This window comes from Pezoporus occidentalis, unplaced genomic scaffold (genome assembly GCF_034315485.1).
Source record: "Pezoporus occidentalis ecotype Australia unplaced genomic scaffold, CSIRO_AGI_Poc_V1 ctg54, whole genome shotgun sequence".
Classification (NCBI taxonomy): Eukaryota; Metazoa; Chordata; class Aves; order Psittaciformes; family Psittacidae; genus Pezoporus; species Pezoporus occidentalis.
This window is the reverse complement of record NW_026915877.1, coordinates 3,769,399-3,787,300: the sequence shown is the minus strand read 5'-3', so window position 1 is coordinate 3,787,300 and position 17,902 is coordinate 3,769,399. Positions and strand designations below refer to the sequence as shown.

The following is a 17,902-nucleotide window of genomic DNA, read 5'->3' as shown; positions in this document are numbered from 1 at the left end:
AATTTCAACTCCTGTTAGTAACACAGAATTTCGTTACAGCTTTCTCTCAATCTCACCTAAACCACTTTGAGTTACAGAAAGCACTACATTAGAGTTTACAATAGGTTATTTTATATAATTCAAAATATAACTGCTAAAGTATTTAGATAGTTCAATATCACCGGTTTATACTCACTACTGGAGTTTCACCTTCTAGCCCAGATATTATTTTGGCACAAAGTTCTTCACAGCATAGGTTTTCTTCTGCTGTTGCAACTAAAGCAGCACAACGAGCAAATGCTCTATACAGGTCTGACCAAGCACGCAACAAGGATTTCATAGTTGGCTTTAACAGAAAGAAAAAGTTTATAAATATCAATGTCTGTGCAAAGAGAAAATAACTTGCTTTAAGCTTTCTTCTTCTGTCAAAACTGATGTAACTCAAGAAATCCAACCCTGGTCCAATGCATACAGATACTGGCTACAAACTCTACTATGAGACTATCAGGTAGTACCTCAGAGATTTTACAAAACCCACACTGTTACTAATCAACATTATGCATTCACTATTACCTGTGGAAATCCCTGAGTGGGGAAGATCTGTGATACTGGTAACAACAATGCACAGTAAACAGCACTGAAGTTGTGCTCCAGTGCATCCCCCTGGTTTACTTCATTAGTCTGCAAAGAGAAAACAATTTTCTAATTAGAGAAAACTTAATGACAAATAAGGCTGTTTTAAATATATTTGTTCTGTACATAAGATCTGTGCAAGCTCAACTGTCAATGACATTTTGAAATCAGCTAGTCTCAGTTCTTTCAAGAGCTGAAGCTGATCCTACTGTTTAATAAGAGAGATAAAAAGCACTGCTTCTAAATTCCGAAACAGTTTCATTCCAAGAATAAGAAAATCAGAAAATGTCTTGCATGGTTTTTGTTTCAGTTGCAGTAAAAGATGACAGCAACTTACTTAAAGCACCTAAGGCTTCCTTCATAAAGGTCTATTGACTAAGTGAGGGCTAGAGTTCAACAACTCCCATATTTCAGTTACTTCTAGTTAAGTAATCTGCAGAGCCTATTGAATACTAGTTTATATGGCATTCAGTGACACTTCCAGTCAAGAAGTCTAAGAGACACTCTTCCAATTACATCCTAAATGTCTCGGCTTTGTATTTGTTCTATTTTCACATATAGCAAACAAGCCTCTTAATGTTTAGAAGCTAAAAGGCCCTGGAGGACAGGCTTCTGACCTTTGTAGCAGCAAAAGCATTTCAAGGAGTGAAGGCTTGAAGCACACATTTACCATCTTAAAAAAGGAGAACCTTCCCAGCACTACACTGGATTTTGTACTGAGGAGTGATCACTCTTTAAACCACTTTAAACCACCACTACTGCCCTTCATCCTGCCTTGCTGCAAATGTTTGCACTCTAGTTAGGGATGTTTTAAAAAAATGCTCCTTATTTAATGTTACTATCACTTCAAGACATGCAATTCCTAAAAATACATTAAAATAGAAGACAGGCACAGTTTTCCCGAGTTTTTTTTGGAAGAGAACAAAAAGCCACTATACCCGATTAATCCAGTCAGTTAGTGGATTAACAACAATACTCCACATTCTCCAAAGATGCTCCTTATTTTCCACTTGCTTTGCACTCTGATTAATAATGCAGATCACAGATTCACTGAAAGCCAGGGGAGACGTAGGCCCAGACAAAACATAACCCACAAGCGTTTCCAGAATTACAAAGAACCTAGGGAAGGAAGTTAAATAGGTAAAATAGTTTTTTTTTAGCTGAAGTTAGGAAAAACTTCTACAAGCTCTATTGGAAGTTCGTTATACACAACCACCACCACATACCTTTCATCTGTTACGCAGCATTTCAAGAGGTTGTCATGGAAAGGCAGCTGAATTAAGAATAAAGCTGGTGTTCCCTTGTAAAAGAAATTTAAGAGGTCAAACCAACATATACATCAAAATGGAACAACTGCCTCACACATGTATCTATATATTACATTTAACTCTAAGCCAGAAACCTACAGTTATTGAAAGTTGTCAAAAATTGTCAATTCTAACACTTCAAAATAAAAAGGGGGGGTGGGGGGGATGGAACTGGAAACCTGAAGCTTCTGCTAGGTCCTGGTGCTTTGGCAGAATACCAATTACACTATCAATGAAACAAAAGACTTTTCTATTTCAAAGACTGCGGGTTTTAGAGTACTTGGCCATTCCTGCTTTGAAATGACAGGCACCATGGTAAGGCAGATGCACATAAGGCTATCAGTGTGTGTGATGAGGCCTGGAACAAGATGGAGCAACCTGAGATTTGCATATTTCAAGGATTCAGCAAGATAGCCTTTGGACAAGCGCTCCCAAAATCTATTACAAGTATTTCAGGGTCGCTGATGTTAAAGTATTTATTTAAACGCATTTAATACCCACCAGTTAAAGTTTCAATCCCTTAATGAAATTCTGACTTGTATGTAAGTCAGAAAAAGTCTCCAAATGCAAACAAAACACTTGTGAGGGGGAAAACCTGGGAGCAATTTAGAGTTGAGCTCTTAAGCCAGTTCTGGTAGACAAAGTTTTATACTACTCACTTAAGAGCTGAGGCACTCACTTATTCTTGTTACACTCAAGTCTTCTCTCAGAGATATCTGTCTGCTTTTAAAAGTTTCCACATGAAATCCATGCATTCCCTGGCTAACAATGCTAATATTTAGCTGCTTCCATAGCCTAAAAAGCTTTATTACCACTGCGGCAAAATAAACAAGTTGCTTTCCTTCTACTGGTGGACATACTAAGAGAAGAGCTCATCATCATCCAATGTTAAAAGTCTCTAAACAGCCTTTTAGATATTTAATAAACCTAAGTGGTACCACGCTCCTTCTTAGCCTGCCCCACTCCAAACACAAACACGAAAGTGTCACTTCAGCTTTTTCGTACAGGTTACTTTCCATTTTTGTAATTTTTCTAATTTCTTGTCATCTGCTCTTCCCTTCCTACACAGTGCACAGAACACATGGCAGCCCTCCCGTTAGGGCTCATTAGGACCAAAGTAGGACAGAGTAGTTCTACCTACTAATGAGTACCCCTACTTTTCCTGCAGTAGACCATGGTGAATGCTTTAGCCCACCATGACTTCCGAATTTGTTCTGAAATAATGCTGTCTAGCATGACATTCTCTGCTTTGCTTCTGTGCAGGTAAATTTTTCCTGAGGAGTAACACATTCTACCTTTAAAAACTTCATTCTGTTGACTTAAGAATATTGCCCCAACATATCAGTGTTCAGTATATAAGTAGTACTACACCGTTTGACGACGTAGTCTCCTTGTGAAGTATCTGCAACCTGTATTTTAAATCATGACACGACTGTGAGCAATCCACTTTTGATATTACAGTACTTCCAGCATAACTGTTTTTAGTTACAGACAGTTAGTTTAGTCATCTGAAACAAGGGCTGGAGACAAAGTATGCATTCCGGAACATGGAATGTGATTTCCTGAAAGATTTGGATCTCACCATTTAGGAAGTGCTCTGTGCATTTGTGCAAATATGACATCCTAATACCTTTCAGCAGATATAAAGACCAGAGTTCTGGAACGAAGTCAGACTTACATTTAAAAGATCCATATCGGCAATCTGATAAGCTGGTGATCCCAGTACTTTTGGAGGTAACTCCTTAACAGTAATATCAATGAGGGACTAAGCAGGGGGAAAAAAAGAAAAGAGATGTATGTAAATATTTTTTACTGAGGCCTTGAATACTTTAAATAACACAAAGAATAGAAGTAACACCACAAATTAAAACAAAGCTGTAACAACTGCTTTCCTTTAGTGAAAATAAGAAAAAAAATCCATCATTTCAGTAATTGTCTTTTCAAAAAACAGACAAACCCACCCAACTTACCAGTATTTTCTGCACAGGAAGAGAATTTGAATTAACAGTGTTTTTTAAGGCCTGGAGCAACATAGTCAGTATTTCCGACCCTTGCTTTTCTTTCTTATTTCCTAGAATAAAGCATATTTACAGTTACAGCAGACCAAAACAATGGCCACTCTGACAATTACTTACAACTTTAAGTACTATAAGATCAAAAATATTCTGTGTGTATTTATAAACATATAACAAATACTTGATTCGGATACCAAGTCTCGCTCTGAAGAACAGCGTAACTGAAACCTCAAGGTTTAAATAAAAATAAAGCCCCCAATTTTTATTAGTAAAGTGGAAACACCTACGTACCTAAGGCAACAACCTTAACACTAACACGCTAAAAAAAAGTTATGAAATTTTACATCCATCCAAGCACTGCACTTTGTTTCTCTTATGCTTTTCAGTTAGATCTTTCAATATAAGGGATTTCATTATTAAGAATATTCTGGACTTTCAAAGCCTTCACAGAGCAATGAACACATTTTTAAATTAGGGAACAACTTCTATACATCTTAAAGACATCATAGTATGAAAATCTACTTAAACAGGTAGCAACAGTCACATAACAAAGACTTTATGCTCATTTCAGTAATACACTGAATGTCTCCGTTTGTCAACACCAAGGTCTTGAGGAGGAGTTTGGTTGTTTTTTGGAACTGGAAAGATTTCTTCAGCAAGAAAAGCAGTTCAAGTGCTTTAATGCCTTCCTTACTGCTACATGCAATGCACGTGCAGTCAGACACTCTCGTGCCTTCCCTAATAATCCTCACTGGAATAGATCACTGTGATTTTGTATTTGTCACACAAAGATGTAGGCATCACAAAAACTGTCAGCTGTTGCTTCAGAAAGGACTGATGATGATGCCTACAACCAAGCTTTACAGCAATGAAGCAAACACTACTTAAGGTCTAATCTTAAAGAACAACTCTTAACGGGTCAGCAGTGACAAAATAGTACACTTTTTACCTGATTCAATGGCTGTTTTCACGTATCCATTTATGCCCTTCCATATAACATTCAGCATACAATCTACAAGATAACATAATATTTTTATTCAGTTTGTAATAAAAACATTGAACAGCACTGCAGTTAAAATACAGTGTTAAAACAGCAGACTTTAACATAACCCAAAACTGATGCAAGCTTTCAAAGCAAGTCTGAGCAGTTTTATTTAATGTAACACCAAAGCATTACAGCAAGTGGTTATTTCTCCTTGTGTTTCCCTCACCCATTTTATTTTCCAGAAAATAAAGAGAATTTTGCTACTAAATTCTTACCAGGAACTTCTTTTCCAATTGCTATAAAACCATCCTGAACTGCACTGATAAATGTGCCGGCATGCTTACAAAAAAAGGAAGGGCTACTGATCAGCGGATACTGGAGAGGCTCTAGGAGAACAAAAAAAAAAACAACACCACATTCTGTAACTCTTTTATTTTGCAGTCTACTGGTAAGACAAGCCTTAAAAATAATCAAGGACCTGTGTCCACTTACAGCATTTAAAATAAACCCAACTTCTAGTATTACAGATGACAACTGACAGTTTTAAATGTTTAAATCATTTAATTCTAGTAGGTATCTTTAAATGCAGCAAAATCGGCAGTTTCAGATCATGTGAAAATACTTCAAAAAGAAATACAACTTATATACCTAAGCTAAGCACAAGTTTGTTCTGCTTAGCAAAGTCTAAAATTTCTGGTCCCATCAGGAAGTGAAGCAGCATTTCGATTCCTAAAAGCTGAATGGAAGGAATCACCACCAGTCCTGCTGTGCTACAGTTCAAGTTCATTCTTGGTGTGGCTGGACTTGTGAACGGGTACGGACCTATATGGGTTAAGAAAAATAACAATGTCTTGTGTTTCACCTGCAATCAAGTGAAAGGAAAGATCCAGTAGACCAAAAGCCCAAATGAACATGAAATCACAGAATAGCACTGGCTAAAAGGGACCTCTAAAAGCCAGCCAGAAACTTAGCATGAGCTCCAATGAAGTAAGGTTTAACACCACAGTCATAACCATGCACTTCGGAAGAACAACCATCTTCCAAAGATTGCACAGTCCTAGGTGCCAAACTTCATTTTGGTGACACAAGTCTCCACAGAAGCTGTGGTTGCAGAGCAAGACACAAGCTACGCTATACACAAGTTATATAGTCACTCCACTGCTATGAAAGAGCAGAAACTTTTACACTGAACCCAAGTCTAACAGGTCTGGTTATGACCTCAGTTACAATCTCACAGAACTAAGATGAGCTTTTTTTTTTTGTTAAGAAAGGGAATAAATGAAGAGCTACACATCCAGGACACTTTCACAACATAAATGAGGCTTCGGTGTATAGAATATGTGTAGACTGCTACAGCAGTGTATACAAGCTGTGAACTCTGGGTTTTCCATATAGAGACGAAAAGAGGCCATTCCTTATCTCAGGCATTAAGATGTAAAGCTCAAGTAGATGTGATTTCACATGTCTTTAAAGTGACCAAACTACTGATGCACTGTGATTGTATTGTGTACTGGGTTACTAAACAGGCAGAAACTAAAAATACTATAGAAATGATAATGGCATCAGTAAACAGCACATGAATACATGAAAAGCTACATTTCAAACCAAAGCTCCTTTGCAAAAGAACATAATTCAGGACATCAAAACTGGTCCTCAACATGATTTGATTAGCACAATTTTATAAACTTGAAATACTGACCACAGCAGCCTAATTTTAACCAATATAAATCACTACCACTGAGCTCTCCAACAAGCACACAGAAAAAATTACTGTTTCACTGCAAATGAAAAAGCATAAAGGTGTTAACTAGAGCAGACTGCTTTCAGCACCTGGAACAGAGTTGGAAGCAGGTTTGTATTTCAATACCTGATTTCTGTACAGGGGTTGCAGAGACTAAACTCTGGTTGCCTGGTACACGTGAGGGAGTTCCTTGCAATGTAGGAGAAGAATCCAGACTTAAAGTACTTTGGATTAATGGTACACAAACCTGCAAAGACATCAAGCCTCCTCAGTGAAAACAGGTATGACACATACAAGCCATAAGCCACAAATAACCATAGGTTTCAAGTATCACATAGACAGTACTGCTGCTCACAGCATCAGTGTTGCAGACTTTCTGGGCACTTATAATAACATTTTAAAGATGTTGTGTAAGATATGCATAGAGATACATGAATTAGAAATGGCTGGATGAAATACAAACTCATGCTAGAAAGATCTGACTGTACCATAATTAAAAAGGTAAGACTGTTTTTTTCTTTACTTCCTCCCTGAAGTTTAATTTAATGATATTCAGAAACCTAATAAAAACATTATGTACACTCCAGCAATAATGTGAGTAGCAATGAAACACCTGCATTGTTTTTCTCTCTATATGCATTTTTCTAAATGTTTTGTGGTATTTTCAGCATGTTTTCCTGTGGCAGACTTCTCAAAGCATACACTTGCCTAGTGAAAGGACAAAGCAGTCCTTCTATACTGTGCTTATATTTACTAGAATTCTGCACTCACTGGAGATTTTCCCCCAGAATCTCACACAACATTCAGATATGTCTCAAATCTTTTTGGGCTTTAAAAAGATTTCACATATAGTCCAAGCGCTTGTGCTATACATAACACACCAATTCAAAGGTCAGATTTGGTTCCTTAAGAGTTTTACTTTAATAATAAACTAGAGAAGGAGAAAGCAGGCACAGAGTAAGTTACGGTAACAAAGAGGGGATGTAGCTTCACGCCTTCCACACAGGCTGATTAAGCTGTGACTATTTTCAGTTGTATTACCTGTTCAAAGTTGGCAGGCAGTTGAGTTCCCAGCCTCATGAGTAAATACCACCAGACCTCCAACTTTGTGAGGGCCAAAGCCTCTGTTCTCACATGGATCGAGCTCAATGGCTGCATTAGCAATTTCAACCTTTTAGCACTGCACAATATATCTTGAAGAGCAAGAAAAACATACTTTTAAGCAACATAAATAATTAAACCACAGATGGAGAGGAAATTTTTTTAAACCATTAAGTTTTTTCCTAATATATTTTAGCTTAAAATTCAATTAATGGCAATTTATAAAACTAAAATAATAGTAAATTCACCAACCTTTCATACTATTTTACTGCTCTGTTATCTAGAACAACCCTGGAGTTAGCAAGTCTCCGATACCGAGACTGAAATGAAATCTACTGCATACCAACATAAACAGAAGGAAATTCACTCGTGCTTGTTATGTCAGAGTCCTATCTGACACAGTAAAAGAAAAACCAGCCTTACTGGAACAAGCATAATGAACGCCAGTTGTGCCATCGATTTTTATCTTCTGATAGAATCAAGTCCTTTGTTAACTAATTTATGGGAAACAATGATCAAAATAAATGAACAGATAAGAAACAAATTTAAATTACAATTTTGGTTAAATTCAGCTAAACTAAAAAATGTCCACATTAAGCCTTTTCAGGACATGCAGTAAGGAGAAACAATCAAAAAATAAATATTGTGTGTTTTTAAAGACTTGTTCAGGTCTCAGTTACACTTTTAGAGGAACTTTGTTTAACGCCTGTAGAATCCTGAAGCATTGCTCTTCTCCAATTAACCCACATACTCCAAAGTAAGATCTACAGCATGTTATTCTCTATTTTTGCTGGTTGGACCAATTAAAGAATTACAAAAGGAATGTTTGTTAATTTTATTTTATTCATTTCTCATGGAAGACAAAAAGAGAACTACTGATCAAACTGCCCTTTTTCCTTAGAACAAAACAACAAAAATCCAACTCAAATTTAATTTAGGCATATACACACAGTACATAACACTGTGTGTGTGTGCGTATATATGTATATGTATATTTACATCACTATGTATACACCACCCATATACTATGTGTATATCCAGTGGTACGTGCCATGGTATCAACCACTACTAGACAGAATATTTTCTTCCAGTTACGTAAAGTGACTGCAGTCAAAACAATTCAGGTTAACTTTTTCAATCTACCTGGATTGAGAGCAAAATTATCTATTAGACTCTTCCATGCAATGAAGGCTATTTTCTTTACCACTGGTGAGCCACTACGAAATCCAAGCTCCTCCAATTGCAGCAATGAGTTGATAAAACTGCCACTACGATGCAGAGTCTGAAGATAAAGATGTTCAGAATTAAGATAATGCGTCATCAAAAATTCCCTCCCTAATGCCTCATGACTGTAGAACTTACTACTTTTTTGCTTACCTTTCCAAGTAATCTGACAAACAGCGGCCATAATTTTAAAACATACGTCTCATTTTTTGTAGAAAACAGTTTATGAAGTTCTGAAATTAATTTCTGCAGACAGAAAGAAACATAATTTCTGTAAGAAATATATTCAATTATTTGAAAAAAAATCATACTCATACCAACTTCTGGAAACCCAACCAACCTGGAACAATGCTCTTGCTAAATCACTATTTAATTCTGTACCACACAGCATTTGCTGGTAAATCAGTCAAATGTTGCTACCATCTGATTACCTTCTCAGTTGAAACTTATAGTTGGTTTTAATTATTCTTACAGTGGCAAAATCAAAATCCATTTCCTCAAATACTTGTAGTCTCTCTAAGTCTAAACACACTGCGACCCTAAAACGCACCTGGCTTTTGGGTTTTTTTGTAAACATACTTAACTTCTACAGTGAATAAGGTAAAATAAATAAGGCTACAGTTCTGAAAATGAAGGGGAACATGAAAAGCTTCATCAAAAAGACCAAGTGCACTGTTGTTAAAACAGGGTTGGGAATCTTCTAATGGACATGGAAAATGCTGATGTACTTGGTGCCTTTTCTTGCCTCCATCTTTATTCAGGCCTCCAGTGCCTGTCTCCCATTACCTTTTAATAAAATTTAAAACACCCTAAGCAACCAACCAACAACCCCAGTGACTACTGCTGTTGCCCCTGGAAAAAAGGCAGAGCATTCCTACTTACTGTGGTCATGAGATGCTCAGTGACAGCTGCCACCTCCTGCTGTTTCTGGAGGAGCAATGGCATGCCCATCTCCAGGGCAGTAGCACCTCGTAACTGCACCTTATGAGCTGAATGGACAACCAGGGGAATGATCAGTTTTGCCCACCTCACAGCCTCTTCTCCCATTTGGGCTGGAGTCTGCTCCATTAAGCTAGATCCAAAAAAACAAATATGGGTATTACAAATCTCCAACAGATATATTGCTCAGACATGCAAAGATAATCTTGGTATCACCAATAAATGCTCTAATTCAACATACAATTTACAGGAAACCATGCTAAACAATTCTATTTTTTTTTATTTTTCTAAACAATTGTATTTTGACAGCTCACTTAAAACTGCAAAGCTGAAGTGCTACTTCAGATAAACTTCTCTAAAAGCAGAACAGACTGACCTATTCTATCACAGCTTTTTAGGTAAACAAGCTAAACTGAGAGCCTGAAAGGAACATACTATCCTTTCCTTATCAGTGACCAAGCACTAAGTTTGCACATTAACCATCCCTTGTATGTTCTTAGCAGTACGGAGCAGCTCCCACAGGCCGTGCATGCTGAAAACAGTATGTACCTGCTTTAGAAAAACAACTGAAATCCTGTGGCAGCACAGGTTTGCACAGACTCAATGTACATTAGCCTAGTCAAATGTTCATTTTTTATCCTTCTATTATGGAGCTGTTGGAGCACAGTCTGACAGACATTTACACTATCCCACACATGCCAGCAAGACTCAAACAGGAGGACCCGGCTTATATTCAAACCAGCCTGTAGTAACCAGCCTGTCTCCAGAAGTCATTAAATTTTGCCAAGTGTCCTCTCTTTGGCACAGGTATGCCAAATCCCCATCACTACAGCTGTACTAAGGAAAACTGCTGTCTTTTGGGTGATTTTATTAAAGCTGGAGGACAAGCAGTTCTTAAAAAACACACTGTACCTGTCATCAGCCTAACTTGTGAACAAAAGTACTATCCTGCTACTGCTGTCAACCAGCCTGAGACCCAGTATTTATTTTCAAATAGAACTACATACTTTTTAATAACCACATATAGTCATGTATATATACAGTAATTAAAATAAACCATTTAATAAGACATGTAATTTTCCAGAAACAATTGTCTACTGCATTTCAGGTTTGCAAAAGAAGTACTGGTGTACAATTAGTCAGATGCAAGAAGTTGCTAAGTACTATGTAAAATATAATATTCAAATTCTCTGCTGCAGAAAACCAATGCATTAAAGTGAGCAAACAAATAAATAATTACTGCTTTAACTATTTTACTGTAAAATGGATTTGTAGTTCAAACTCAATGCAAAATAAATAATAGTAAGGATATAAGCTCAAGCTATTTATTAATAAAATAATATCAAGCAAGGACAAAACTGATTATTCTAGCGCTGCTAACCAAAATAATGCACTCTTGGTGTTGGTCCTAAAATGTCGCCTATGGAATTTAAACAGTGATCTCAACAGTATTATGAGATACACTACAGTAAAATTTGTAAAGCACCAAGGAGACATTTTAAAATAAGAACCCATATAATGAGAATTTCTCATTAGGTTATGAAAACGAAAGCTAAAATGTAAGAACATAACTTGTGAAACACACACGAGACTTCAGAAAGAATTCTCAACAAGTTGTTGAAAACAACGCAAGTTTATTTGAATATTGACTACTTTCTGCATCAGAATCAACTGTTGTATTATCATTATTGGAATATTCTGCAAATGAAGCTGTTCAGAAGAACCACTGGCAAAAGAACAAAAACAGTAGTTCACCCAGTTTCACCCTGTTGTACTGACAGTAACACAGACAGAAGTTAAACACCACACAGCTGCTTGTTCACTTTCCCACCCCCAGTGGGATGGGGGAAAGAGGGGAAAAAAAACCACAGTAAAATCCGCAGGTTGAGATAAAGACAGTTTAACAGCACAGAAAAGGAAGTGAAAATAATAATGATGATGATAAAATAACTGGAATATAGAAAACAAGTGATGTCCAATGCAATTGCTCACCACCTGCTGACTGATGCCCAGCCTGTCCCTGAGCAGCAGCCCCCCCACCCAGCTTTTCCCCCAGTTTGTATAGTGAGCAGGATACCTATGCTATAGGATATCCCCTTGGCCAGTTGGGGTCAGCTGCCCCCAGCTATGTCCCCTCCCAACTTCTTGTGCACTCCTGTCCTGATTTTGGCTAGGACAGAGTTAACTTATTTCCTAGTAGCTGGTGCAGTGATGTGTTTTGGCTTTTGTTTGAAAATAATGCTGATAACACCCATGTTTTAGTTGTTGCTACATAGCACTTATTGTGATCAAGGACTTTTCAGTCTCTCATGCCCTGCCAGGCAGCTGGGGCACAAGAAGCCAGGAGGAAGCAGAGAATAGCTGACTCCAACTAGCCAAAGGGGTATTCAATATTCAACTGGGGGTGGGTCAGGGGGAACTGATCACTGCTTCTGAACTGGCTGGGCATTGGTCAGTGAGCAACCGCGTTGTGCATCACTTGTTTTTCTTGTTTTTTTTTTTTCCTCTCTCCTGCCTTTTCATCACTATGATAATATTTTATTTATTTCAATTATTGTCCTTAGCTCAACCCACAGGCTTTACTTTTTTCCCCATTCTCTTCCCCGCACCACTGAGGGAGAGCGAGAGAGCAGCTTCATAGTGCTTGGTATCAAGGGTTAATCCACAACAATCCTTTTTGACATCATTCACAATAACAAGTTTTGACTGGAATGTGCTATTCCAAATGCACAGCTTTTATTATTGTTTAGCTATTAATTGACATGTGCCTGTGCTTGCCTCACTGTATAGAACAGTCTAGTGCTTGTTAGTGGCTGTTTTTTACTTCCAGTATACTGATCATCTGACTGTTGTGCCTCGGGATGTTTTGGTAACAGCAGTGGCAATGCACGTGGGCTGGCAGATGGCAAGGGCATCACTGCTGTTTCTGTGCTGCTGTACTGGACAGGCTGGAACTGCAGTGTGAACTTGAGTCAAAGGGACTGTGATCTGTGGACAAGTCCAGAGGGGAACAGGACATCTTAACGCATCTTCAGCAGGTATACTTCTGAAGGGGCTGTGGCCCAAGGATAAGCCCATGCTGCAACAGGTACACCTTCGAGCATCAGTGGCTGTGCACAAAGTTTTGCTGCTGAAGCACCTCAAAGTGTATGGCCACAGATAAAGCCACAGCAGAGCAGGTACACTCCTGGAAGGAGCGCAGTCATGGGTGAGGCCATGGTGGAGCAGGGTCACTCCTGAAGAGATGGTTGCTGTGGGTAAGGCCACACTGAAGCAGGTGTATCTCTGAAAGCATTGCAGCCCATGAAGAAAGCCACTAGAGGCTGGCGCACCTCAAAGCAACTATGCCATGATTAAGTGTATGCCACGACAGGTATATCTCTGGAGAGACTGTGGCTCATAGATCAGGCCGAAAGGGACCAGAGGTTGAGACTGCAATGGAAATAAATTTACACTACTGTAACCTGGGGCTTCAGTTGCATGTTACAGGAATTACTATAGCAGGAACCCCTCTTTGCTAGCCAGGGGAAGAGCAAGAGGAGAAGTTCATTGCAGTGTTAAACCCTATAACCTGGCACAGAGGGACCAGGGTTGGAAACTGTAATGGAAATACCTTTAAATTGTTATAATCCATGACCTGAGTTGCATGTTACAGGAATTACTACAGCCTGATCCAATGGAAGACAAGCCTTACAAGCAGTGCTTACACAGAAATAAGGCCTTTTTGCTTCTGACAACACTCCACCAGCAAGTAGGCTGGGGGTTCACAAGGAGTTGGGACAGGGTGGATGGGGACACAGCCTGGACAGCTGACCTTGACCGACGCAAGGGATAGTCTAGACCAGATGATGTCAATGCCAGCATGTAAAGATGGGGGAAGGAGAAAGGGCAGGTTTTTGGAGTGATGCCATTTGTCTTCGCAAGTCACCATTACACGTGATGTAGCCCTAATCTCCTGAAGATGACTGAGCACCTGCCTGACCATAGGAAGGGGCCAACGAATTCCTTGGTTTGTTTACATGCACACGCAGCTTTTTCTTTTCTTACTAAGTTGTCTTTGTCTCAAGCTAGAAGTGTTCTTTCACACCCCTGGTTCTCTTGTGCATCCCACTGGGGGAGTGGGCACATGGCCGTGCAGCTGGTTGGGGTTAAAACACGATCTCCCCCCTCTTCCCAGCCTCCTTGCTGGTGGTGTGGCACAAGAAGCTGAAAAGTCCTTGACTTAGTGTAAACACTGCTCAGCAACACCTAAAACATCAATGTCATCAACATTATTCTCATCCTATCCAAAACACAGCACTGTACCAGCTACTGAGAAGAAAATTAACTCTAACCCAGCCAAAACCAGGACAACACTGTAGGAAGAATCTTAAACATATTGAGCAATTGCAAGAGCACTTTAAACAACTGCCTTTAGTATACTTGTGCCACTAAGATTTTGTACTGATAGATACCTAGGGTTTTTTTGAAACCTATTTTAACAATCTAATATTGCAGTGCACATACCGTATAACAACATTAAGTGCTTCATATTCAACCACCATAGATTGTACATCTCCCTTAGTAAGTATTGTTTCCAGGGTAGAAATAATACTGGACACCTGAGGAAATAAGAACATTAAAGTCAGCACCTAAATACATTAGGATTTCCATGAGGAGCTGGAATTATGAAATTTCATTTCCCAGGACTGTGCCCTGTGTTTGGATTATACTAGGTCTAGTTTTAAGGTTAGAACTGCCACAAAACTGGAGTATTCACAACATTTTTCCCCCATGCTGCTTCACTGGTATCTAACAGAATTGCTCACATTGCAGTTTCTCCCTTGGGAGAAGCAATAATTCCTTGGTTCTTTTCCCTCTGCAGCTGCCCTGATTTTTCCAAGAACCTAGGCTCTACATTTGGCATCAAATTTGACAGAAAATTACTTTCAGATTCAAAAGCTACTTAGTAGTGAGTGACCAAGAGACTGCACAAGCCTCACCTCCCTAGGAAATCAGACCACCAAAAAAAACCCAAAGAAACAAAACCAAAACCCAAACAAAACAACAAACCCAGAACCAAACCAAAAACCAACCCCAAACTGAATAAACTTACCTCATTTTTAACAATTTCAGAAGGAAATGTCTGCTTAGAGATCACCCAAAGTGCCCGAGTGCGAGTGTTCTTGTCTGAAGTTTTTAGAGCAACACTGTTCACTATTGAAAGCAAGTCTTGTATTTCGGTTGCTGAAAGCAGAATGCACAGCACTCAGATTCTGTTTATGCAATTTCAATCAGCTTCTTAGCAAGTTTCAGCTCATTTTTTCCTCAGTTAATGTTACTAAAAGATCCATTCAACTAGAAGTCCCAATGGACATGATTTCGGACATGATTTCACTACTTAACAACATTACTTTTTTGCAGTTTCTCCCAACATAAAGTAGTGAAAAAGCTAAAGATGTATTAATATACAGATACCATTAATGTAGTACATCTGTATTACCTATAGAATAAACCACAAAAACATAAAACTCAATGATAATTTCACCCCAAACCTCTAGAGTTAAGGATTAAGTATTTTAATTATTTGAAACTTCTTGGACTTCCAGTAACTTTAAGCAGCATTTTGGTCAATATCACTGCTATACTGACATAGATAAATTCATTTTAGGGTCTACAAGAGGCTTTAATAATAAAGATGGTGGTAAAGCTATAACTGAGGTAACAGTGAGCTCATTACACAAATAACAATTAGGTTTAACATAGGCCTTACATTCAACTAGGAAGACACATGGAAAAATCATGTATTCCTTTAAGACTCAAAACTATTAAGCCTAATTTTTTTTACAAATTTGGGCTTTGTGGGTAAATAATCTCATTACCAAATAAACATAAGCTCATATACACTCCTTTCCTCAACCAAGAGGAAAGCCCCGTTTCAGAACTTAATTCTGAAGCCTGACCTTCTCTAACAAAACCGACTGCAATTTATCAACTGGTTAAAAAATATTAGAAGTTATGGGAAAAGGACCATAGAGAAATTATTTTAGCTGTCTCATCCTCATCGGAAATCAGGCTAAATTTTGCATAATAGGAAAGGTCCCTTCTAATCAAAACCATTCTATGATTTAACAACCAGGAATTGCCAGGTAAAAATCTCAAACACTGAAAAACACTACTGGCCATCCCCAAATGCTAAATGTGTTCTTCCACCTGTACAATTTTTGATTACTAATTCCAAAAATTACAGTATCTAACCAAAGTATTTAATGGAACTAGAAGGCAGTAAACAGTATTAGCATAACAGCATGAAAAAAAAAACAATTTCTTTGTAAAAGGTGCGATTAGTGAACTGACCACACTGCTCATATTAGAGACAAAACCACTGCATCACATGGGAACTGTGAACTTTGTCAAAGTTAAAGTACATGCTAACAAAGAAAGAACTCCTGATATATACATACACCTACACACACACAGACACACATTACCGGCACCCACACTGAAGTTCATTTGCTTACCAGATAATTCAGATGTAATACTTGAATTAAAAACGCAGAATCCTAATGCCTGCAATGCTGCATTACTTAACTCTACATTTTGACTAGAAATGTGTGCCTGAAAAACAAAACATAAAGTCTCAGTTTATAGAAGTAACTGTGAAATATGGTATGGTATTACAACACTTCTGCTTAGTAAAATGAGAGCTATGAAAAGCAAACACTTGAAAAACGCACCCATGCAGGAACCCCTTCCTGATCACATATACTTCAGATCAATAAAACTATTTTGAGTTGCTGAAGACACTTTTGCTCTCTGTAATTTAAACATCTTTACTGAAGCAAGTTCTAAACAAAGTTCTTTTGTGCTTGTTGTGTATTATCACTTGACACTCTAATTGCCTGTAAACATCTAAAACAGAAGGGGGAAAAAAAAAAAAGATGGCCAAGAACAGTCTTTACATGAAGCTTCAAAAAGAATCTGACATTTACTGCATATTCTAAATTCCCAGTGTTTCTAAAGACAAACAGAATACGTTGTGTCTTTTCTGGCTAGATGATCAGACTTCATTGCTTAACACTGCCCAAATATACCAAAGACCCTATATTTTACCTTCTTCTACAGTAATGGAAGATACATTTTGCTGACAAACCCTTACTGCTATGTCACTAGCTTGAATTATTAAACTAACTCAACCTCAAGTCCTACAATGGCCACTGACCTTGACCACCTAAACATATCTTCAGTTCTACACTGAAACACAGAAAATGAAATGGAAAAGACATACCTTAAACACTTTGCAGAGTTGAGGGAAGTGTTTTCTGACATCTGCAGTGAATCCTTTGCCTTCCACACCAGTCAAGCGACTTGAAGGAGCAGAAGGGAAAACAAGTGATATCCACAGGTTAAGCATGTTATAATTGACATAACTTTACATTTCTAGCACACAATTCATTAGCCAATATAGAATAATTTCTTTCTTCAGAAAACTAAAACACAACACCAAAGAAGTTAAAGAGCAAGAATGCCAGTCACCTCGCAGGTTACTCTGACATATCAGTAAAATACTGCGTTTTTATAAAGTACGTGTCCTAGCGACTAACGACGCATTTTGTGCTTATAAAGTATGCAGAAAAAAAAAAACAAAAACAAAAAGAAAACCAAAACACTGAGGGCTTTCATTTTTCTGGCAACTTCTACAGAAAACATTAAAAATATGTAAACTTGACATGACTGCTGAAAATTAGATAAACTTTCCGCAGAAACAGATGAGCTTCAAAAGCATGTTCCTCAAATGCAGTTCTAGAATGCAAGCTCCCCACTCCAGGAAAATTATGGCTTGACAACTTACAGTGATGACTTCCCATGTATTTGAAGAACATCCATACAGAAATGCTATACTTACCCTACAAAAGGTTAGCAATCAGTGTCATACAACAAAACACCTGTATTAAGTGCAATCATCCAGAACGTAACATGAGAAATCTGCCATTGCCTA

The 17,902-nt window shown here is 38.1% G+C and overlaps 1 protein-coding gene across 2 annotated transcripts in view; it reads right to left on the bottom strand.

Moving 5' to 3' along the window:
- RIF1 (replication timing regulatory factor 1) overlaps nt 1-17,902 on the bottom strand; it is a 35,458-nt gene that overhangs the window by 16,546 nt on the left and 1,010 nt on the right. For both annotated transcript variants that reach the window (XM_062637767.1, XM_062637768.1), the window contains exons 2-19: nt 17,192-17,270; nt 16,425-16,521; nt 15,020-15,150; nt 14,431-14,525; nt 9,868-10,057; nt 9,139-9,231; nt 8,905-9,043; nt 7,702-7,853; nt 6,787-6,907; nt 5,568-5,741; nt 5,195-5,305; nt 4,884-4,946; nt 3,890-3,990; nt 3,598-3,684; nt 1,839-1,912; nt 1,551-1,731; nt 553-660; nt 176-325 (exon numbers count right to left, since the gene is read on the bottom strand). In XM_062637767.1, coding sequence (XP_062493751.1) covers nt 176-325; nt 553-660; nt 1,551-1,731; nt 1,839-1,912; nt 3,598-3,684; nt 3,890-3,990; nt 4,884-4,946; nt 5,195-5,305; nt 5,568-5,741; nt 6,787-6,907; nt 7,702-7,853; nt 8,905-9,043; nt 9,139-9,231; nt 9,868-10,057; nt 14,431-14,525; nt 15,020-15,150; nt 16,425-16,521; nt 17,192-17,270 — 2,146 coding nt within the window. The remainder of the gene's footprint in view (nt 1-175; nt 326-552; nt 661-1,550; nt 1,732-1,838; nt 1,913-3,597; nt 3,685-3,889; nt 3,991-4,883; nt 4,947-5,194; nt 5,306-5,567; nt 5,742-6,786; nt 6,908-7,701; nt 7,854-8,904; nt 9,044-9,138; nt 9,232-9,867; nt 10,058-14,430; nt 14,526-15,019; nt 15,151-16,424; nt 16,522-17,191; nt 17,271-17,902) is intronic.